This window comes from Cyprinodon variegatus, unplaced genomic scaffold (genome assembly GCF_000732505.1).
Source record: "Cyprinodon variegatus isolate N-32 unplaced genomic scaffold, C_variegatus-1.0 Scaffold774, whole genome shotgun sequence".
NCBI lineage: Eukaryota > Metazoa > Chordata > Actinopteri > Cyprinodontiformes > Cyprinodontidae > Cyprinodon > Cyprinodon variegatus.
The window spans coordinates 144017-167300 of NW_015151227.1; the positions used below are offsets into that span (position 1 = coordinate 144017).

Below are 23284 nucleotides of genomic sequence, written 5' to 3' on the forward strand. Positions count from 1 at the left end.
TTTTTTTAGGAGACGTTTCGCCTCATCCAAGAGGCTTCTTCATCAGGAAACCAGGTTAACAGGTTTCTTTCAAGTTTGTTAAAATATAAATAGGAGTATTTTGTCTCTTGTATTTAAAATGATATAATATAGTACTGATTCTGCATAAAAAGAACATAAAACAAAAAAGAGAAGCTGATTTTTTTAAACTAAATATCCATTCGGGATAATACTGTCCATCACTATGGAAAAGTTAACTTTTTCCACCCATTTAACAGCATCTCTCCGGATACCTTGAAAAAATGATGGTGACCTCAGACACATGAGACTGGGCCTTGCAATAGGATTTATGCTCAACATTTATTTCCACATTTAGTTAATTAAAACCTCCAATTTCTTTAAGCCAGCATCTCCACATATAGTTCATTATTGGAAGGTGCCAAGAAGTAGAAGTCGTCATTATATAAAGACAACAACATGATTAGGAAGCATTTTTAAAAATATATAATTTCTACAGAAGAAAGCTTCCCTATTCCGTGGTTTGTCTAAAGTACTAGAACAGAACAAAAAACAAAAACAGTGAAGCCGGTGGCTCTAAGAAGGATGGAGAGAGATGGAGATACGAGTGATAAAAAGCTACAGGGGTATTACTATATGCATAGAGTGGAGATTTTTTGAGGACGATGTAAAAAATTATATCAAAGACACAAAAACACCGCCAGCTGCTTCACTGAAGTTTGATTATAAACTGGGAATATTCATAAGACATTGTTTTAGTGAGACATGCTGTATTTGAGCCATTATTGCTTCCATCCACCTTTACTCACCTGGCATTTCTCAAAACGCTCATAAAGCTCTGTGTTCACCGCCACACTTCTACACGCTTCCGGACACGTCTATCAGATCCAAAACAAAGAGATCAAAAATGAAATGCATTCGACACATTTATTAGGGATTCATTTAAAGCCTGAACGTTGGCATTTACCTGCACTGAAGCATGTTTACTGGAGCAATTTTCATCCTGGGACAAAATATTTCTCTGTGAAGCTGAATTTGTTTCGGGGTTTTCATAAATTTCATCCAGAACATCCAGATGAGGCTCTGTGAAACCATTGGTTAAAAAGTGAGGGGATGGGTCAAAGTCTGAGACAGGCCAGGGGGACACGGAGGAGCTATATGAATACGGGTTTGGGAGAACTAAATGTGATGCTTGGGGTATGGGGGAATAACCCTTTGAAAAGTCTGTAAAATCACTAGCTGTATACAAGTCAGGTGATAAAGAGTCACAGTGAGAATCAACTATTTCGTCCAGGTCGTCCAGGCTGGGGCCGTGTCTGGCCTGCTGCATGGAGACGGCGTGCTTGGCCAGACCGATGCACCTTCCCAGCTTAATGAAGCGGAGGGACTCCAACAGGAAGAACTCCAGGCCGCCGGCGTCATCAATCCTCTTTCTGACATCGTAGGGGAAGTTTGCATAACCGCCCACAAGCAAGTGGTCATCGACCGCCAGGGGGCCGTGCTCCTCCAGGATCTGAGCAAAGTAGCTGCAGAAGAATTGGAACAGCTGAGATTAAAACGCAGATTAAAAAGCTGAAGGTTTCAGAACACATATTTATTAATTCAAATCACTGGAGCTACATCAGGGTTCCTACAGAATAAGGCAAGTTAAATTCAAGACTTAAGACTTTTTAATGCCACTTGAAATAAAAATTTAAGACCAAATTCACAAGAAAAACCTGCTTGTGACAACTTTATTTTAACATAAACCACTGCACTAATGTTTCAAATTTTGAAAAACTTTTCATACAGGAAGAAAGCTAAAAATAACCAAATGACATATTTTAACAATTATTTAACTGAATTCACAAACTTTGTTTTAGCAGGGAACAAACAAATCAGTTTTAAAACCACAACATAACCAGTGCTAAGTCTTTTTTGCATCTATTTTTCTTTGTATCGTTTTCTATGTTTGATTAGGTTAAAAAAGTGGAGGCGTTGCAGAGACAAGGGTAGAACAAAACTGAGAAATACCAGCTGTTTCTCAGTAACTCGATTTTGAAGCTTTGTGTTTCGCGCTTCGCATGTGACTCCACTGCCTTAATTCCCATCGTTCCGAGCTTGAATGACTTCTTGCACAAAATCCACTGTGCCTCATGTATGTTCCCTGGTTTTAGATATGGCGAAAAATCTTGGCTGGAGCCAATTTTGGTTACATTTACACTTGCTCATATTTTCCAGACAAAAAGTGAATGGAGCATCTCCCAAATGTCGCGGCCGCAACAACGCTTTTATTGGTTCCGCTATCCGGACGGAACCAATAATGGTGAGCCATTTTTTTTTTTTTTATAAAAACAAAAAGGTCAATTTTTCATGCTTTATTTATATTACAAAAATAAATATAAAATTATCCTATTTATGATGTTTTAAAAATCAAGACCTACAAAAGACTGATTTAAGACATTTAATACCAATTAAGGCCTTAGTTTTATTTTTGAAGACTTTTAAGACTTTTTAAGGACCCGCGGGAACCCTGTACATTTATATGCAGCTCAACTTTTGGTCTTGAATGTTATAAAACCGCAGCATATTGTGGACAGGAGATCTGGCAAAAGTAAAGCCATTCTTTAACCATACAGATGATCTAAACAAGGTTAAATGACCACATTTCCGTTCAAGTGGAAAATATCCCAAAGAAAACTAAACAGCAGCTTGTGTATAGTCATTTAAAGTAATTCTTTCTGTATTGAGTCGTTAAGTGGCACGGCCGAGGGAAGTGGGTGCAATCCCCTAGTGGCGAAAGGGAGATAAAAAAAAAAAAGTATTAAAAATACTTTGCACAATTTATACATTTCTTATAGATATTTTGGGAAATTATTTTGACTTCTATTGTACTATTCTGTGTGGAGTTTTGGATTTTAATTTAATTATTTTGAGCGCTAATCAACACAAGCTCATGGAAGTTACGTTGTCATGGCAATTTCAAGCAAGCTAGAGCTTGGTATCCATGCTCTAGCATGACTAGAAAATTTACACAGTTCAATGTAATAAAAGTTTCAATTCGTTCGCTTATGCAAGACTTTATCTCCGCGACCCCCGAGTGCACCTCAACATTTGGACACCTGTAACCAGGGCACCCTGCCTGTAGCTCAAAGAAAGAGCATGGTACCACCGCATAGTTTCATATCTATTCGTACAGTTTAACATTACCATAGTATTTTAGAGAGTTATTTTGATCTTGTGTTCTTTGTCTAATCGAGAGCTGTTCAATAACGTTTAAATAGTATAATTATTTCCTTATGGTTTTCGTAAAAGGATTTTTGAGCTAATAGTCACGTGTGACAAAAACACAGCGACTCAGGTTCATGCCAGCTGACCAAATCTATGTTGTTTTAGTGCTTTTGTGAAGTTTAATTAATTGTGCATATATCTACGTGAGAACTGATGAGGTCTGTGTTGCAGACCCTGGTTGCTTAAAGTGAAGTGTATATGACAAGTAGTGAATCTCAATCTATTTATTTATTTTTATTGTACTATAAATATGCCTATAGGCTCAATGGTCTTTTGTCCAAAAACTAAAAAATAAATTAATTCATTAAAATTTCAGAGTAACCCGTTCCAAAGTACTTTCAGCGGCCCTGATTTGTGGTGTGTTTGGTACTTACTCATACAAACTTTCTTTTGATGGATTTAGGTATCTGCTGTAATACTCCTCAAAATTCTCCACCTCCTCTTGAAGGAAACGTGGAACACTGAAGGGGTCATTGGGGTGGAGGAATGATCTGTGGACATGAAGCTCAAAAATTAACAGCCTACAAAGCTTCTCACATCGTCAGTAGATGCTATGAAAATGCACAGATAACGGGTTTACATCTTGGGGGATTATCAGTAAGATTAACACGTGTGACTTACAAAGAGTCATCATCAAAAAAGTCTTGGTCCCACTCCTCTCTCTGAGCTACTCCCCTCAGTGGACAGAAACCGATAACATTCTGAGTGGAAATCAGCACAAGAACATGATTAGAAATTTAAATTGGTCTTAATGTCAGTAAGGTCACATCTTTGGAGACTTTACCTTCCGTTTCTTTTTCCTGCCTCGACTCTTAGCCCTCGTAGGGGAATTCTGCAATGAGATCAGAGTATATTAGCCTGTGTTAAGATGAAGGCTGTAATCTGATCAGATTTGAAGTTAAACCCAGATATAAGGCAAACATTAGCAAATCTAACAATCAAGAGACATTTCTGACCTCATTCGTTTCACTTTTGTCAACAGCTATAAAATCCACACTACCCTTTGCTAACAGTATGCTGCTTTCAGCAGCATACTGTTAGTATTTTAAACTTTCATTGCTTTCCCAGAGTTTAATGTTACGCTACAATGTTGAAATGTTACAGCTCATCTTTTCATTTTAGGAATAAGTTTGTTGTACATAGCTACAGCACTGACTGTACGACGAAACCGCAGGGTTTAAAAGTTCATAGCTCATGATGCATGTTCTCACACTGTAAGGCCCAACGCTCAGATACAATCTAACTCCTCACACTGTACGTCCAAAAACCACATGTTAGACTGAGCGCCGAGAGATAGCACTGGTCGGACTCGTCAATCTAGAAGAAGAACTCCCTTGTTTGCACATGCGCAGTGCATGAGGTTCTGGTACATCGACTCGTAGATGCTCGTAGCTCTGCTTCAACCGCAGGATTTGTCCACAAACACCTTATGACAGCTGACTGAATTTCAAACATGTTTGATTTTCTCCCGACCTTATGATTCCTGATTGGGAGGTAGTTGTGAGCAGCTGATCGTCCCTAGTTACCCCATGGACACAACATGAAGCAGGACGTACAATGAGGCTGAAACTCGGCCCAACGAAAAGATTCTTGCACGACTGGAAAAATCATACAGTGTATGCCCGGCTTTAGGAGAAATGCTCCATTGGATCCTACTACATTAAACAAGGAAAAAAAAAAAAACATGAACTCTTCTTTTATCTAGTGCTGCCCAATGTGCAGTACTAGTTACTGACTACATCAATGAGACAAGACTTGTTCAAATAGAATAAACACCAAATAAATCGGAGCCTTAGCTGTAAAGAATCTAGGCTTAGCATGAAAGCTTGACCATACAGCCAGAGATCATCTGGTACAACCTTTAACCCCTAAAGCCGGGCATACACTGTGCGATTTTTTTTCAATCGTTGCACGCAGCTACAGCTCACACTGTTTGATGAAACCCTGCGGTTTCGTCGTGCAGTGCGAGTTCCCAGCTCTCAATGCATGTTCAGCCCGACGCTGTGATTCGATCTGCCTGCTCACACTTTAAGTCTAGAAAACACGTCAGACTCAGCTCCGCAGTGAGATGGAGCTTCTCTGACTCGTCTATCCGGAAGAAAAATTAGTAGAGGAAAAAACACTATGAGGAAAACAGTAAGAGGAATATGAAGCTCACTAGAGTGAAACACGCTGCCGTGGCAATTTGTGCAATTTTGTGGTGAAAGCCCTAAAAGAAAAGGCGAAGACGTATTTGGACAAAGACATGGCTGAACAAACGTGGCTACTACGGTCTGTCAATTTTACCAAAAACATCTATCTCCATTTCACCCACACCCTTGCCATGCATCTGTGTTTACATCTGAGAAGAAGAAGAAAAGAAGAATCCTTTTTTTGTGCATGCGCACTGAGCGACGGTCACAAAAAAACCTAAAAAAACATGTTTGATTTTCTCCCGATCAGGAATCGTGAGGTGGTCTTGAGAGTCTGATCGCCCCTCGTTACCCCCCCCGTACAGTAGGGCTGGGTATTTTCATGAATCGATTCGATTTTGATTAATACAGTTCTAAATCGATTAATTTCGATTCGATATGTTTTTACAATAATGAAAGTGGTTCAACCATGTTTCAAAATACTCATGTATTTTATTGTTTCCTGACACATTAAACACAAAGTGCAAACTTGTAAATCAGACAGTTTAAACTTCAGATCTGAACAAAACTGTCTCAAAAGTCCAAACTAGTTTGTGAAAAGTAAAAAAAGTGAAGCCTCATTCGAGCAAGCAGACATGCATGAGCTGCATGACCGTCACTGCACAAACCATATTTGCAGCATTGTCTGTAACAACTACAGGGTGTTTGCTGGTGAGTCCCCATTTGTTAATGTCTTCAGTCAACCTATTGGCTATGTTTGCAGCTGTCTGGCTTGAAACATCTTGAGTGCATCTTTCCAACTCATTTGAATGTGAACGTCACGTGCGTCACTATAAAACGAATCACTCATTTCCTAGACATCGATTTTGCAAAAATTTAAAGGAATCAAATCAAAATCGATTTTTTTACCCAGCCCTACCGTACACTACACGACGCACGACCAGGCTGAAAGTCGGCCCTATCGAAAAATCCTTGCACGATTGGAAAAATCGCCCCGAAAAAGGGAAAAATATAATTAAAATAAAATCGCACAGTGTAACCTGGCTTAAGGAAAGCAACCTGGGATGCATAACTAACCTAGCTGCTGCAGTCATTTGATCAGCTAGAAGTGAAAAGCATTAGATTTCATTTTCTTTGCCAGAGCTCAGACTAACCAATGATTCAAGTCAGCCTAGGATAGTAAGCCATAAAAAAAATCCAATCTCTGATGCTATTCATTTGATGTGAACAGTAGTTCTTAATGGTTCAATGGTTACTTTATTTGTCATTAGGGCAGCAGCTTTTGATTTTAAACTGAAAACATTAAACAGGTCAAAGTTAACTCTTCCCAACAGGGATACCTCTCACTGAAAATATGAAATCCTAAACCTTATGTACAGTCATGCGTCTCGGAACTGTGCAGAGAAACACTGTGCTCAACACCTTCTAAAATGAAAATAAGCCATACTCATTCTATTTTTTTTTTTAAATACTAGCGATTGCATAATACTTGTTCGACTAACTGAAGTAGAAAGTAATAGTTGAAGACATTGTTTACCGAATGTCAGTTTAAAAACCGCTAAGGTTGCATTTATCTATGAATGATAGGCCTCAGCTTGAAGCTTGAATGTGTAGGAAACTTACATGTTCATTTTCAGACTTTTTTAAGACAGAACAATGTCCATCTGAAAAACAAAACGAGTGTTTTAAAGCAAGAGAAATGCTTGCAGAACAAAGGTTTGTCAGGTTCAACATACGTACCCATATCAAAATATTCATCCAATATAGTGTGACAAGAAACATAGTCCTCTCTATGCTCCTCCAGAGTCCAGATAAACAGCCTCATGTCATGAGCTGAAGCCTGTTTTAGATACTCAGTCACAGTCAAGCCAAGGCTTGGAAAAAATTCTGCAGTAATGTCAAGTTTCTGTAAAATAATTTCCATTAATGGGTCAAAGTTCAGCAGAATAGCCAGATCCAGCTGCTCCAGGTGTTCCAAGTGTCGGTCTATGAAAGACTGGGCTGCGTTCAGACCTGAAAGCAAAAAATAAAATCAAACTTCCATCCAGACTCCGGAGAGACACATTAAATCATCCATTATTTTAACATAAACGTGTGAACGCTGACCTGCATTGTCAAGCTGGCGTGCCCAGTTGCTCAGCTTGGAATTTATACCCACACAGCTGCTAAGTAGTTTTACAAAAACTCGTGCCCAGACCCGGTTCTTTCTCTCCAGCAGGAGGTCCAACGCTTGGCCCAAAGTCTCCAGTTTTTCCTGTTGCCAATTCAACAGTCTGCCAGCAATTTGATTCCCCCTGGACCAGTCCAGCTCCAACCAGGGCTGCAGGCTTCCAGTCAGCACGGACACCTGGAGGCCCTGCTCCTCCCGCAGAAGATCCATGTTCTGACTGATTTGCAAGAGAACTCGATCTCTGTACACCAACCAGGCTGAAGATGAATCCAAGGAAAAAAAAAAAAAAAAGAACAGTCAGTGTTAATAAAAAAAGAAAAGGTACATGTGCAGAGGAAAAGGAATCATCAAACTATGTAACTAAACCTTTTTGTTGACTCTGTGTTCTTGATTCGTCTTTCTTCTGCAGAATCTCATTGCTGATGGTCTGATTATCCTTCGTCTGTTTGGATTCTTTCCTCTTCTGCTTCTGATCCTCCTTTGACTTTAACTTCTTTACACTAAAAAATAACAGAATAGAATAAAATAGCAGCGTTGAACAGTGTTGCATCCAACCAATGACTGAATGCTGCAAAGGGGGACCCCTCAAGGCTCTGTATTAAGCCTTGAACTTTATACAAGTACCAGGATTAAAGCAAAGAAAAATCCTGAGCCTGAACTTTTCATACACACATATTGTATATATATATATATGTGTGTGTGTGTGTATTTTTAAGCCATGCCGAGGGGGTGTGGGGGCATGGGATCAGAGATTGCATGAATGATTGAAGGCTAAAATTTTTTAAAATCCAATACCATCTATATCTAGTGTCAATGAAGGCTGATTTACTTTGAAATTAGGTCGTCTCCGTGTGTGTTATAGTGAACGCAGAAATGTTCCCGCACATTCAGCAGACACTCTGGTGCACCTCACCCAAATTATAGGTGACCGCACACAGTTCCACAGACAGAAGGCCTCTGGTTTGTCAAACATATATCCGCTTTTTTGCCCTCATGTCCCTCCGTTGTTACCCAAATTGCTCCCAGTTCCTCACCGCCTCGGCCGTATCTAGACCCACAGCTAGTTCCTGATTGCCCCTCTTGCATTGTGGCATGGAATAACAGTGCTGACCATGCATCTATATTTGGCACGAATCCAAAAATGTCTGCATCACACCTGCCAAAATCTCACAGCGACACACTGCTGCGGGATTATAACCAGGCTGTGAGAGGTCGTGTTCGGTGAGGAAAGCAAAAAACCCTTATTTTTAACTCACATACACAGTAATTGACGCTGGTAATTCAGCTGTTGCCGTAGCTCCCGGCAAACATGTAGTGTGTGGGACCGTACAAACAGCAACCCGCCCCCTTCTTCTTCTTCTGTTTTGTTAATGCTGTTAGTTTCAGAGCGCTCCTTTGCCAACATTGGCTGACAGACGCAAGAGGGATTTCGATCGTCTTTTAAAATTTATTTTCAAGTAATTTTTTTACCAACGGGCAAGCGCTATGGGCCGGAAATCTTGCCTGGGGCTGGAATACTTTAATACCAGCAATTATTAATTATTTTATTTATGCATCAGAAGGTCAAACAATGCTCCTCTATCTGTATGCAGATGACTACCAGCTTTATATCAATACACCATCTGAGCTTCCAAGGTGTTCATGCAACTTGCATTTCAGTATTCATATTGTTAAAACATTTTACAGTACAGTATTTTCATTGTTTATTTTTAACTCTTTATTATTATTATTATGTTATTCTTATTTCTAAGGTCCACATCTGTGTTTTTCTATAATATTTTTACTGCTGTAAGAATTTCCCCATTGTTGGACAATAGAGGAAGTTTCTTTTCCATTCTATTCTAATTAACGTCTCTTAAGCTGAGATAATATATCAACTGCTTCTGCTAGTGTGAATGTGAATGCAGAGAAGGAGCAAGGAGAAGAGAGAGGAGCAGAAAATCTAAGCTATCTCTTCCATCAATCATTATTTGCCATGTAAGATCTTCAGGGAATAAGTTGTCCAGCCCAATGCAAAGACTAAGCTAAGGCTTTGGGGAGCCTGTTTTTAACCATCTGCCTCATCTAGAACAACACAGACTCCCCCATCTTATGATAGTCAAACAACAGAAACACCAGTGTGATCTACCTTGTCGCTTTCTGGTTCATCTTTGGTTTCTTTGGCATCTCCGGTTTAACAATCATCGTTTCAAACTGACAAGACAAAAAAACAAAAAATGAGACATCTCTGTCAACCCTGACTTTGTAGTTCAAGTCATAGAGCCCTCTGGATCAACATCTTACCTTACATTTTACCAAACCTGTGGGACCAAAGATTTTTATACTGCAGATTTTACCTAAACAGTCAGGAGTAAAACACGCCTCATGAAGAATATCCTGTGAAAAAAAGTGAATCAATATTTTAATTAAGAAAAAAACACCAGAAATTGCTGGTTTTCAAAAACAAAAAGAGGGGTGGTACCTTTTCATTCTTCTCACAGAACTTTGTTGTCTTCAGGCTCTTCCAGCAGTTGATGTGAAATTCAACCCTGCAGCTTTGACAGCAGCATATCTGAATGTAGCCCTGAAATGACAAGCATATACATTTAAAACTCATCAAGGCTTTCTGCATTTTTCCAGATAGGATTTCCACAGAAATCAAACACAACAAACCTTAAAATCTGGGTCTGTGAAATAGATCTCAGGCTTTAGAGGGAAAAGGCATTTTTCAAGACGACAAATGGCATCAGGGGCAGGAGGAAATTTACACAACTCTATAGCATTCTCAAGCATCTCCTAAAAAAACAAAAACAGAAATAAAAAAAGCGGTTTAGTTTGACTTTTTTTTATTATCTCATAACACATCTGATTTTCTTTAGGACACACAAACCTTAAAATCATCTGGTTGTGTTTCCTTAATAATCTCTTTAGTTAAAGGCCAGGTGAGTTTTCCCGGTGTTATTTGATTCTTCACCATCTGCAGTGAATCTAAAAACTGCTGCATGGCAACTTTAAACCTGAACAAACAAGAGAGAGACACCAGCTGAAAAAACAAACATAACGGTGAGACTGCTGAAAATTGGTTTAGGCATCATTTTCTTCTTACCTGTTTTCTCTGAGAAACACCCGGCCGATGGCGTAGTAAACCAGACACTGAAACGTCCGCTCTTCAAATGATTTCATCTTCTCAAGGAGTTTCTCTGCTTCAGCAAGTTCCTGAGAAAAAAAAAAAAAAAAAACCTCAGTGTGTTAAGTAAATATAATTAAAATGAGGGGCTAATCTCTGTACTGCAGAACTATCAGTTAAATGGGGCAACAATAGACATGGCCACAGGCGGTTCTACACAGGAGCCTTCAGGGACCCGTGTCCCTACAGAAATGGCCGTGGCCCCTGTAATAAAAAAACAAAACAAACAATAAAACAGCCAAAAATAAAATATAAGTAAGTCGATTTTCTATAAGTATGCATATTTTTCCTTCATTTAAGGAGGTAAGATTTTTAGATGGAATAAGATGATTTGTGTTTAAAATAGGAAAAAGTAAAACTAATAAAATATACATCCTAATTAAAGTATTTCAAGTGCATTATTTCCAATTATCTTATTTTAGAGGAAAAGATACTCGTTCCTTTGAAACAATGTAACATTTTTGCCTTGACAGTTGAATATTATCTACAAATTATAGTCAGCTTTAAGCTTCACTCATGCTGAGATAGGACCACAGTTTTCATCCGTTGGATCAGAAGCGTACAATCTTGGTTTTGTGGCTCACAGAATACACCTATAGGAAATGCTCTTGCCATGTTTTTATTACATTTTTTGTTTGTGTAATTTCATTCTGTACCCCTCAGTGTGAAATGCGTATATATTACAGCCCAGTAGGGGGAGCCCAAGACCAGAAGTTACTTAGTTCCGATTTAACGAGACATTGTCACAAAGCCATCAACAACACAAGCCTAGATTTACTCACAATAGTATTCATTCTTTCATTTTAGATGCTGGGCATAACTTACATCTGGTTGTCCAATTTCTATCAAAGCTGATACTCGTCCAAACAGCAACAAGAGGACATCCAGCGTGGAAAGGCCAAGGCTCTTAAAAAAAAACAAAAGAGAAAAAAAAAGCAGTTTAGAAATCATATCCTGCAACAATCTCTGGGTTAGAGACACAAGATGGAGGAACAAAATATAAACATTTGATAAATTAGAGAACACCGGAATGAGCTTATAATATGCAAAACATCCAAATTCCCTTTTAACTTCATTTGAAAAAGATCTCAGATTTATAGTTTTCCTATTTTATATTTATTAGAACTTTAGGAAGTGCTAGGAAATAACAGGCCATTTTTTGATACTGTGAGACCTTGTTGACATTGTTCTGCTTTTCTCCGTCATCCATTCCAAATTGTCCAGTAAATCACACTAACTGTAATCCCCAATCTGCATTTAGGCCCCATTTATGCATCCAAACAGAAGGATTAATTACCTTAGGGGTTGCACCTTCCAGCAGATCCAGGGCCCGGCTGAAGGCCTGCTCAGCATTATGGCTGCGGCGGTCCGACAGGGCGGTGTGAGCTTCCTGCACCAGAAACTTCAACTCTTTGCATAACTCTTTGCTGTCAAGTTTCTTTTGGCTCTGAGAGAAAACAGCAACAGGTCAGTGATGCAAACAACAAAAAAAACAAAAAAACACATATTAGAGTGAATGACCCATCATATGGGAGGGGGGGGACTTACTGGTTTTTGCACTTCGTCACTCATGTTCTTTGATTTGTTCTTTGTGACTTGTTCTCCAGCGCTGACAGGCTCTTCTCTGTCACTGGAAGCAGATAATTTCCATTTGTAGTAAAGACTTCACAAAGATTTGTCCAAAAACAAAACTTCACACTTAAAAAAAATGAAGCTCAAAATTATGTCTGATCTGTCTAATTTAGGCAGAATTTATATCTTTAAGGAAAAATGGGATAGAGGGAAAAACATAGGATGGAAGAAAGGAAGGATAAAGACAAAGAAGGAGGGTAGAACAGAATGAAGGGCTACACAAAAAGTTATTGATAAAAATTAGGAGGTAAATCAAAGTAAAATGGAGGCAAAGTAGGAAGGGTAAAATTAAATAAGGATGGAACAAAGAAATGAGAGAGACAAGAGATACAAGCAGCAACACAAGGAAGTATACAAGAAAGGAAGAAAGGAAATCAAATGATTTAGACAATAAGACAAGGATTAAAGTCCATTTAAATCATTAAGTTTTTTTTAACCCCCATTTATTTAACCTTTTGTCTGGCTGCTTGAGGACCACGTTGGTCAGTTTAAAAGTCAAAGTACAACTGGTGCAAAAATTAACCAAACATTCAACATTTAAAATGGTTTCTGCTTGCAGGCATTCGGTGTCCACAGGAAATTCATAATTTCAAACAGAGAGTTTTACTAAGAAGTTTAAATACACAACATGAGGAAAAATTATTTGAGCAAAAAAATAAATAAATAAAAATTTAAATGCATCTAGATTTCAGCTGGCATTTGAGTATGATAAACTTCTGTAATGACCACAGGGCTCCTACTGACCTTTTTGATGTTTTGGAGTTTTTCGATCTTCTATCTTGGTCAAGAGAAACTTTAAGATGCTCTAAACAAAAAAGAAATTCCAAAAAGTATGATTTATACAACATTATGGCTCATAGTTGTAGTTAAAATGGCTTGCTAAAACAAGAGACTTAAATGTAAACAATCCTGACCAATCAGAAAACTGGGTTAAGGCGGATTTATACTCAGAAACCATCGTCCGAGTGTGTCACAGTGAACGCCAATGTGCCTGTGCCTCCGCCACTTCCACGGACAGTCTGGTGCAACTCTGCAAAACTGTAGGTGACTGCAGCGAGTCCCGCAGACAGGAGGCATCTGATTGGTCAAATCTACATCTGCTCTACATTATGCGCATTTCCTGTTTGGTACCTTACCGGCTTGTTTTGTTTGTATGACCGCCATTGCGGACAACAACTCGTGAAGTTGGACCAGCTAGAAGTGCGAGGTGCGCGAGAAAGCTGAGACTCTTGTTACACCTGGATCCCCGCTCTTTCCCCCCCTCATGTCCCTCCGTTGTTGCACAAACTTGCCCCCACTTCCTCACCCGTATCTAGACCCACAGCTAGCTCTTGATTGTCCCTCTTGCTTTGTGGCGTGGAATAACATAGCCCAGGCCACGCTTCAATATCAAAAATATCTGCGACAAGCTCACAGCGACACAGTGATGCAGGGAGGATAACCAGCTCTTTAGAATCTTCGCTGAAACCAAGGAACCTTGTTTATTTATAAGGTCTCAAAAGGTAAATAACTAGTTATAAATGGCAAGAATTCAGTTTTAAACAGTAGCTTAATTTGTCCTGATGCATTATAATTAAGGTATAAAAATCCAAGTTTTTAAAGTTTATTTTTAAATTAAGCTACCTAACCCTTTTTGTAGGAATGTAGAAGTAGAATAGGGTAGTATAAAACCTTTACTTTTAGTAATAAAAACAAACCTAAAGCATTTCTGATTTTAATACTGAATGCTTGATTTCAGTTTAAGTTAATCTTAGAATAAAAAAAGTCTACATAAAAAGCATCAAAACAACCAATTTGAGATTATACATTTTTCCTGCTGCATCTCAAATTTTTTTAAATCCTAGTATCTTTATGGTGATATACATTTCAAACTGTTCTCTTAGGGTTCATTTCACGATTAGATATTCTGTGGATGGATTATTTTAAAAAGAGAGTGGGGCAGAATAAAATAATTTAACAGAAAAAAATTGTATATTAATAATAGTTTTATAAAGTTTAACGTGTCCGAAATAGGTCAATATTTACTTCTGATTATGATGCCAATGGATTATGTAAAATGGGTTATTTTATTATATTCTAAAAATAAAACCTGAAATGTTAAAACTGTAAATATACAGTCATATGTTTATACTACTGTTTTTATGTTTTTTTTGTTTTGTTTTTTCCCATTTTCAAGGCTGCACTTAAAAAGAAATTGTCTAGAGAACTGTTCTTAATGAAATTTATTTTTGTTTACACTTGTGTGTACAAAATGACAAAATAAATCTGTCTGAGTCCAAGTTTAAGATGCCAATGGATTGTGCTCGAGTAGGAGCAGAAGGTTGAAGTCATTTGACACATGGTTCAGGCATTACCACACACTGCTAGCTCTGCGATGAAGCAGCTTCTCACCGTCACTAAGACTGATGCAAAAAATAAATAAATAAAAAGGCAAACCGGACCAAATGATGGTCAAACGCTTGAGCACTGGTGCCGACTTCAGTAAGCAAAGCACATCAGAATCCACGCGGACGTCACCTTTTTTCTTCTGATCGGGTGAGTTAAAGGTTTGATTGGAATACACAGACATGGCATTGACGAGGAAACCTGCTGACTTGTATGGTGTTACAGTGCTTGATTGGACAGAAAGCTAACAAAGCAATAAAAAGCTCAGTTTTCAGCGTAACCTCCACGGTCCTGGCTGGCGTTTCTGTATTCAAAATATGAGATGACCTGATTTTCTGAGAAGTGGAAATTGGGTTTTATCAAATGGACACCTTTAAAAATGTAATAGATGACTTGAAATGCATCAGGCAGATTTAAGGAGATAAATTTGATAAAGTCAACATCACACCCACCTGTCTTTTTTTCCATTTTACACACAGGAACCTATGAACACACAAGTTGCAATAAACATCAAGTTATGATTATTTCAGGTGAGAGACAGAAAAAGAAAAAGAAAAAAAAAACAATTATTTCATGTATTTTTGAGTCGGGTTGAAAAATAAATCTAGTCAGTTTTGGACGCTCTAAAAACCAAAGTTTAAGATGAAACACCATGCTGGAAACGTTCAGAATGATGGACTAATGAAAAATAACAATTCGAATGAGAATGTACAGTTAAATACTTTGGTACATCAGGTTTTCCAGCTCCCAACAAATTTGGCTTGTTGGGTCTCACACAGACGTTCATTCAGAATACTGCTTAGTTTAAAGACATATCTACATTTATACTAATAAAAGAAAATGCCTTTTTATTTGACAATTTATGACTAAAATGTTTGATGGACTGAGATCTCAGTAGTTCAGCGCTGATGAAACCATCCCCCTGCAGCCATGTAACCTGACGAAGTCTGGTTAGATGCTATCATCTACATGATAAAACTGTATTTTCTATATAAAGTAGACCACATCAGAAGACATTTAAGGTTATATTTTCCATAAAACACACTGAAATTCTAGGTGGACAAAGAAGGCTTACTGCAGATCTTAACTGCCAGCAGTTATTAGATTTTACAACCATAGTCAATGATAGGAATATCAGGGTTCCTACAGCATAAGGAAAGTTAAATTCAAGACTTTTTAATGTTACTTGAAATAAAAATTTAAAACCAAATTTACAAGAAACACAAAAAACCCCGCTTGCGACAACTTTACGCAAAGGTTTATTTTAACATAAACCATTGCACAAATGTTTCAAATTTTGAAAAAATTCCCATACAGGAAGAAAGCTAAAAATACACAAATGACAGATATATTTTAATAATTATTTAACTGAATTCACAAACTTTGTTTTAACAGGGAACAAAACAAATCAGTTTTAAAGCCACAACATAACCAGTGCTAAGTCTTTTTTGCAGCTATTTTTCTTTGTATCGTTTTCTTAATATGTTTGATTTGGTGATAAGTGGAGGCGTTGCAGAGACAAGGGTGGAACAAAACCGAGAAATACCGGCTGTTTCACGGTAAATCGATTTTGACGATTTGTGTTTCGCGCTTCGCATGCGACTCCACTGCCTTAATTCCCATCGTTCCGAGCTTGAGTGAATTCTTGCACAAAATCCACTGAGCCTCATGTATGTTCCCTGGTTTTAGCCATGGAGGAAACTCTTGGCTGGAGCCAATTTTCGTTACATTTACACTTGCTCATATTTTCCAGACAAAAAGTTAATGGCGCATCTCCCAAATGTCCCGGCCGCAACAACGCTTTTATTGGTTCCGCTATCGGGATGGAACCAATAATGGCGAGTCATTTTTTTTTTTTAATAAACAAAATTGTCAATTTTAATGTTTTATTTATATTACAAAAATAAATCGGAATAAAAATGATCCTATTTATGATGTTTTAAAAATTAAGATCTACAAAGACTGATTTAAGACATTTTAATACCAGTTAAGGCCTTAGTTTTATTTTGAAGAATTCAATGCCTTTTAAGACTTTTTAAGGACCCGCGGGAACACCGAATATGAATCGTTTACATTTTTGGCATCCTTGCCTTTAATGGCGAGAACAATAAAAACGCCCAGCACCATGATGTGAAACCAACAGCTTGATTTCTGGAGAAAAGGAAAGTCTTTGTCAGCATGTGGTGATAAACTTTCAACACCATCCTGTGGTGACAGGATGACAGGATGAAGAATAACTAAAACTACCTTTTTGTAGGTTGAGGGGGACGAAAACCCTAAAGGACGAATATGATTGTGTTTACTTTTTATTACACTAATATAGTGGATGTTTGCTTTGAATGATGCTGGGTTTCCATCCATCTCTTCATCCATTTAAATTCAGTGTTGTTTATATCTGCTGCTGGTAAGGTGGCATGACCTGAGGCACTGTTAAGACTGCTACTCGCAGGAGATAGAGTAAAACTTTTTCCATTGCAGACTTTGTGTGTGTTCACCTGGGAGCATGCTTATCTGCATGCCGAGTGACAGAGAGCACACCACCATAAAGGCACGCCCATGAAGGAGCAGAAATTACATAATCTCTTTGCTAGTTTAGAAGGGCAATGCTTATGTAGAAAAGGTAATGTTAAATTACTCCTTAAGCAATCTACGTGATTTCATAAATAATTTGATACGTTTGACATTTCGTCAGCAAAGCAGAAACTTAAAGGAACCTAGTACTCTCAGATATCAAATCAACACCTTCAGCTTCTTGTAGAAAAGCCTGGAGGGGTTCCATGCAGAGACATGCCTTTTTCCTATAGACAGGTGTTATTTTTGAACTCGAGGACTAAAATCTGACTTCAGCACTTTACATAACGTGCTTGTATTTTTCTTAACATATTTTATCCCTATAAGATGTTAAACCTATTTCTTACTGGTTTACTTGTGCAGGCATTAGGTATAAACAAGAACAGAAAGAAATATCCTTGAAAAACTAAAGCATAATTTAACAGTTCAGTGTGTGTGACAGTCCAAACAGATGAAAGAAAAACAAACCTTACAGGTGATCATCGGTAACTCACTCACCTTAGCTGCTGGGCTTTTTGGCGGATTAGTTTTACCGCCCGTTTGTGTTGGCTGTTGGGTTTTTTTCACTAACCCTGCTTTAAAGCTGCTCCCCAGGTTAAAAATACAAAAATAGCAGTTAACAAAAAGTTAATCACTGATAATGGATAATTTTTTATGTTTAGACAGCGACAGATAAAAGCGAGCACACATACCTGTAAGGCTGCTGCTGCTCAGCTGAAAGCAAAGCAAAGTAGTGTGAGTTTCACTTTAGACAAACAGGAAGCAATAGATCAGCCTGGAGATGAGTCACTTCCTTCGGCATGATATAATTCAGTAATCAGTTCAACCTAAATTACCCATAAAAAGCAAACATAGAGGGAAGAAAAGGTCTCCTTACCTGGGACAGACTCTGAATGAAACTTTAAGTACTGCTGCTCCAGATCTCTGAGTCCCTCTGGGTTGTCTTTACACAGTATCTTAGCAGTAGTGTGGGCTTCAAGAGCTAAATCTCTCTCCTTCATGTAGAACAAGGCCTCACAGTATCGGTAATGGCCCTGAAATTAGATGGTGAAGCAATGTTTACAACTACAGTTTGCTTCACTGATCAACTGCCTCAAGAAAGACAAAACCATTACAAGATCCATCCTGGATAATCCAACCCGACCTAACGGTTTAAAATACTCGTATGAAAGAAAGATGGATGCTAAGCTGTTTTGCCATATACGAGTGTGAAAACAACTGCGTGATTATCTGATCGGCACCCAATGGTGTGATTCCGTCACAGCAGCAGCAACATTTCTGCACACGATCACGGCCAAGATCCGACCAGATTTTAGCCAATGTGAAATAATCAGACATCGGGTGATCTAAAAATTATTTTTTTCTGTTTTAAGGTGCTAATGTAAATGTCAGGGCTCTGATAGGCGGAATACATTAGTAGATAGAGCTGTGTAATAATTTTTTTTTTTTATCTGAAGCAAGTTTAACTTAATTATAATTTCTAGCAGATTAAAGCCATTCTAAAATTAAATTGAACATTAATTAGCAAATTTAGTCAGTCAGCTCATACAAAATAAATCATACCTTTGCCCAGAGCGGGTCGATGAGAATAGCCCGTTTTGCATCACCTGCTGCTTTTCTATTAAAAGAGAAGAAAAAGTTTGTTGTTAGAGAGAAAAGAATTTTAAGTTTATACAAACTTTTTGCAGATTCTTTACAGCATTGCACGTCTGACCACAGCAGGAATTTTGATTGATCGACCTTATTGATCTCACAGTGGAGATATTCACTTGTTACATCAGCTCAAATAGTCAGAAGAAGGTGCCACAGGTAGAAAAAGGAGCATGGGATATATAGGACAGCTATTTTTTTTTTTTTTTTTTTTTAAATAGCAGGATTATTACACAGGGTGTTAACATGGGTATTTATATAGATGGGTGTGTGTATATATATATATATATATGTGTGGAGGAAAGAGAGCATCCCACTTGCATTTAGTCGCTATTCTATGACTTCTTTCGCTTCATGAGCAGTTGCTAAATACAGGTTAACAGAAGAAAATAAAACACCTTTAAAAAGGTCACATATTATGATGCATTTAGAAAATAAAAAAATATTAACAACGAGGCCCAAGAGCACGCTTTTGCTGTTTAAGCAGGAAAACTGCCCTCAGGTCAGACAGAAAGCATGAATAAAAAAAAATCTCATTTCCTTTGGACAAGCCATTTTGGCTCCAGTTCTGTTAGCTCTACGCCTGCCGAAGACACAGACGTCCATCCCTGTGAACACTGGGACGTAACTCGGTGGTAAAGTCAATGACTGTTATTTCAACCGTTGCATATATTAGCAGCGATATGAACCAAGGTGCTATGAGCGAAAAAATTTGATTGACAGATGACCGGTGATATATGATTGGCCGAATTTAGGTGCACAAGCTGATGTATAACTAACTGGCCTGCATAAAATGATGAGGGAAAAAAAAAAAAAAAAGATTTTAAGACAGGATTTTTTTTTTTTTAAATAGAAAGTTTCAAACTTTTTGGACAATATTGTCTGATAAAGAGTACTTTTATATAGCCAGAATTATTAGAAATTTTAATATGATTCCCCTATGACTTTAACAGTTTATTCAAATGGGTTAATCATCTTCCAGTCAAATGCTTTACTTTCCTACAGTGGTTCTTAAAACCATTTTACTTACAGATATTCCTTCTGCTTGATGTAACACAGGGCTCTGTTTCCATAAAGAATGTGGTTGTCAGGACTGAGGAGAAGAAAACGACATGATCACATTAGATTAGGGCCGGCACGGTACCAGGGTCACAGTTCGGCACTCGCATTTCCACGCAGAATACACAGGGTACAGAAGATTAATATTGATCTGGACGCGGAAGTGTTGTTTTGCAAGAGTTTCCTTCAGGACCCATTTAACCACTACCATCTGCAAGCTCTGATTGGTCCGTAGACATGTTGGATTGGACTAGATAGTAAACGCCACCTTAAAATACAAACTGCCCACTAGCAGTACCTGTGGGAAGGTACCGCTGTTGGGTTGTGTTGTTGCGAGAGTGAGTGCTAACAATGTGGAGTGGCGAAGAATTAGAAGACCCACCACCATCATTCAAGTCAGATGTGTGGGATAACTTCGGGTTGCCTGTGAGTTATAATAGCGATGGAGAGCGAGTGGTGGACAAAACAAAGAGGGTCTGTCGTAGTTGTTCGACACCAGTTCATAACATGAGTGGGAACACTCCATATAGGTTGACACATATTAAATGACACCACCCAGAATCCCCATCACCGGCACGAGGCGGAAGAAGTGTCCAATTACGTCTCCCAAATGTATTACAACAAACCCTTGATACGAACACGAAAAAAATTACCGAAGCAATTTGAATTTACATCGCATCTGCGATGCGCCCATATTCCACAGTAGAAGAGGCACAATTCAGATATCTATTGCCTTTAAGGATATAATTTTGGTCATGTTTTTTCTGAAACGTATCGAACCGTACGGTCAGTACCGAGGTACGTACCGAACCTGGAGTTTTTTGTACCGTTCAACCCCTACATTAGATACCAACGTAAGTTTTTTTTTAGGCCGATAAAGAGGATTGATTCCTCACTTTTAATAAATTACTTCTTTATCTTATTTCCAGGATTGTTTTGTGTCTCACATATGTTCTTTTACCTGACTGGTTGATGTGGAAAAAGCCATTTCAGAATGTACTTACTAAACTTTGATGGCTTTAGTATAATACTTTAGCGCTTCTCCATACTGCTGTTCCTGGAACTTGTCATTTCCCAGCTTTTTCATTGCCTCACTTTTCTGGAAATAAATTACAAACAAACATACAGCAGAAACATCTATGATCATTTCAGCAAAGAAACATTGAAGGAATGGTATCAAGAGATATCCACTATATGTATAAGTCAGTTACTACTAGATCAGAGTAGCTCTCCTGCTTTCACAATAATAAAAAAAAAAACTCAACAGAAAAGGTTTAATCTAATTATACAGTTTGTCTAATGCAGTGTGGTTTTGATCAGTTTGGCTCCACCCAGTGGACAAAAGCTATATTGTTTTGCCTGATGGAACAAAGCAGGGAATTACAAGATAAAATCCCAATCTGCAGTTGGATGTTTCCATTGGCTGCATTAAAGATGAATAAAACCGAGGTCATGAATCCAATTGTGGTGAAGAAATGTCACATGACGATGTTGAAAATAAGAAACGTTTAACTTTTTTTTTTTTTTTTTTTTTTACCGTATTTCATTCAATTAGTTGCGAGTCGATGTATAATCACAAAATTTCTGAAAATATTTCAGGATCTGCAGATTTCTGAGAGAAATTGGCTGCTTATCAGTTAACAACTATTCAATTGATAAGATCAACTTTATGTTACCTCAATCAAAAAAAAAAAAAAAAATCATAATATCCATATAGGTTGGAGAAAAGAAAATGCAATTTTTTTTATTTTCCAAAACTGTCAAACACATAAAAAGAAAAATGTAGCAACATTTAAAGCCTGTCCCTTCAGTGTTTACTGCAGTTACCTCTAAAGCAGCCTCTTCTGGCGGCGACCTCAGGGCCTTCATCGTCGAGTCCAAGTTTTTGCTCATTTCAAGGATAAACTTACAATCTGAACAAAAAAAAGCAATTGTTCATCAAAAGAGAAAATTTATCAAATAGACTGTAGAGTTCAGATTTTAAAGATAATGGTAAGTATATTTCTAATGTAAAAATATAAGAACAAGCCTTGCCCCGTTATTTGCAAAGTCCCTCGAAAGCTATCAGATTGGAAGGAAAAACTTTTGTTTACACAAAACGTATTAAATTGTCTGACATTTTAAATCTGGTTCAAGTCTCCTCCCAAAGCCACTGTTTTCTTGATTTTAAAGTTTCCTCCTTATTTCCCTCTGCTTTACGAAGGTTCATGTTCTATCTTTAAAAAATAAATAACTAAATAAATAAATAAAAAAAACACCAAAGCGGAATGCCAACCATTCTTATTTTGCATATATGATGTTTCGGTAATGCACTGTGGGCATTCTGTGTGAAACTATGGTTGGGAAGTTCAGCCTGGGTGTCATTAGATAAAACTTCCTCAGATACTCTGGAGGGACTAAATATGTTTTTTTCCCTAAATATATCAAAGCTTGGATTGTGTTCATTGCAAGAAAAAGGTACAGAACTAACAAAGTTCTCCAGCTTCTCTAATGACGTAGGAAGCGCGACAGAAAGCTGGTGAAGGAGTAAACAAACAGACTGTTGGTAAAATGGCGAATACGTCCTTCTTAAAAATGAATGAACGTAGAGCCTCTTCCTGCTCACGTTTCAATGAAAACCTCAAGTCTAATCCTTCCAAAACTGATAAAGCTGAGTCAAACAAGAGCTGTTTAATAGTTGTTACCATCTCCCTTGTTGTGTTTTCTTCAGCGTTGCGCAGCTTTGTCGTCACACCCTCAAAACCCTGCCCGCTTTGCAACCAGAAATTCAAAACACATCTCTGCGTTGTGACTGGCCCACCAGTTCTAGGGCCTGGGGCTGTTTGAGGCTAAACCAAACCGGCAAGCAAAATAGATTTTGGCCGCTGGCAGGTGGGGCTAGTTTACTAGGCTACTAAAATGATCAGTCTTTTTACAAAAGACTATGATTACAAAAAGAAATTTCGTTTAAAACAGCTCTAGACAATTTAATTTTTAAAAACCTGCTAGTCTGACAATAATATGAGAACTTTTTTATATTTCCTTTAACTGAGGAATCACCTAACTGTAAAAGGAAAAAAAAATAGATACTACACAGTCCTTTGTCTTACACTCTGAGAAGATGAAGGTGAAGGTTGCATAACAGCCTGGGATGTCTCCGAGGCAGAGCAGCTGCTCCCGTTCTATCCGATACACAGACTTCTCCAACCAGCGAACTGTTTCTTCCATGACATCTGGTGAACCGCACTGTGGCAGAAAATTCACTGATATTGC

General features: G+C 38.0%; 1 protein-coding gene across 1 annotated transcript in view; it reads right to left on the reverse strand.

The window, feature by feature from the left end:
• The window catches only part of LOC107098405 (E3 ubiquitin-protein ligase TTC3-like), a 35669-nt gene that overhangs the window by 7070 nt on the left and 5315 nt on the right, over positions 1-23284 (reverse strand). The window contains exons 4-31 of the mRNA XM_015396077.1: positions 23122-23257; positions 21860-21945; positions 21037-21131; positions 20004-20066; positions 18887-18941; positions 18201-18357; positions 18016-18037; positions 17822-17906; positions 15205-15235; positions 13112-13172; positions 12284-12365; positions 12033-12182; positions 11561-11641; positions 10655-10764; positions 10439-10565; positions 10222-10344; positions 10031-10132; positions 9853-9945; positions 9698-9762; positions 7936-8069; positions 7506-7826; positions 7140-7412; positions 7023-7063; positions 4052-4099; positions 3889-3968; positions 3642-3758; positions 965-1523; positions 807-875 (exon numbers count right to left, since the gene is read on the reverse strand). Of these exons, the coding sequence (XP_015251563.1) occupies positions 807-875; positions 965-1523; positions 3642-3758; positions 3889-3968; positions 4052-4099; positions 7023-7063; positions 7140-7412; positions 7506-7826; positions 7936-8069; positions 9698-9762; positions 9853-9945; positions 10031-10132; positions 10222-10344; positions 10439-10565; positions 10655-10764; positions 11561-11641; positions 12033-12182; positions 12284-12365; positions 13112-13172; positions 15205-15235; positions 17822-17906; positions 18016-18037; positions 18201-18357; positions 18887-18941; positions 20004-20066; positions 21037-21131; positions 21860-21945; positions 23122-23257 (3366 nt within the window). The remainder of the gene's footprint in view (positions 1-806; positions 876-964; positions 1524-3641; positions 3759-3888; positions 3969-4051; positions 4100-7022; positions 7064-7139; positions 7413-7505; positions 7827-7935; positions 8070-9697; positions 9763-9852; positions 9946-10030; positions 10133-10221; positions 10345-10438; positions 10566-10654; positions 10765-11560; positions 11642-12032; positions 12183-12283; positions 12366-13111; positions 13173-15204; positions 15236-17821; positions 17907-18015; positions 18038-18200; positions 18358-18886; positions 18942-20003; positions 20067-21036; positions 21132-21859; positions 21946-23121; positions 23258-23284) is intronic.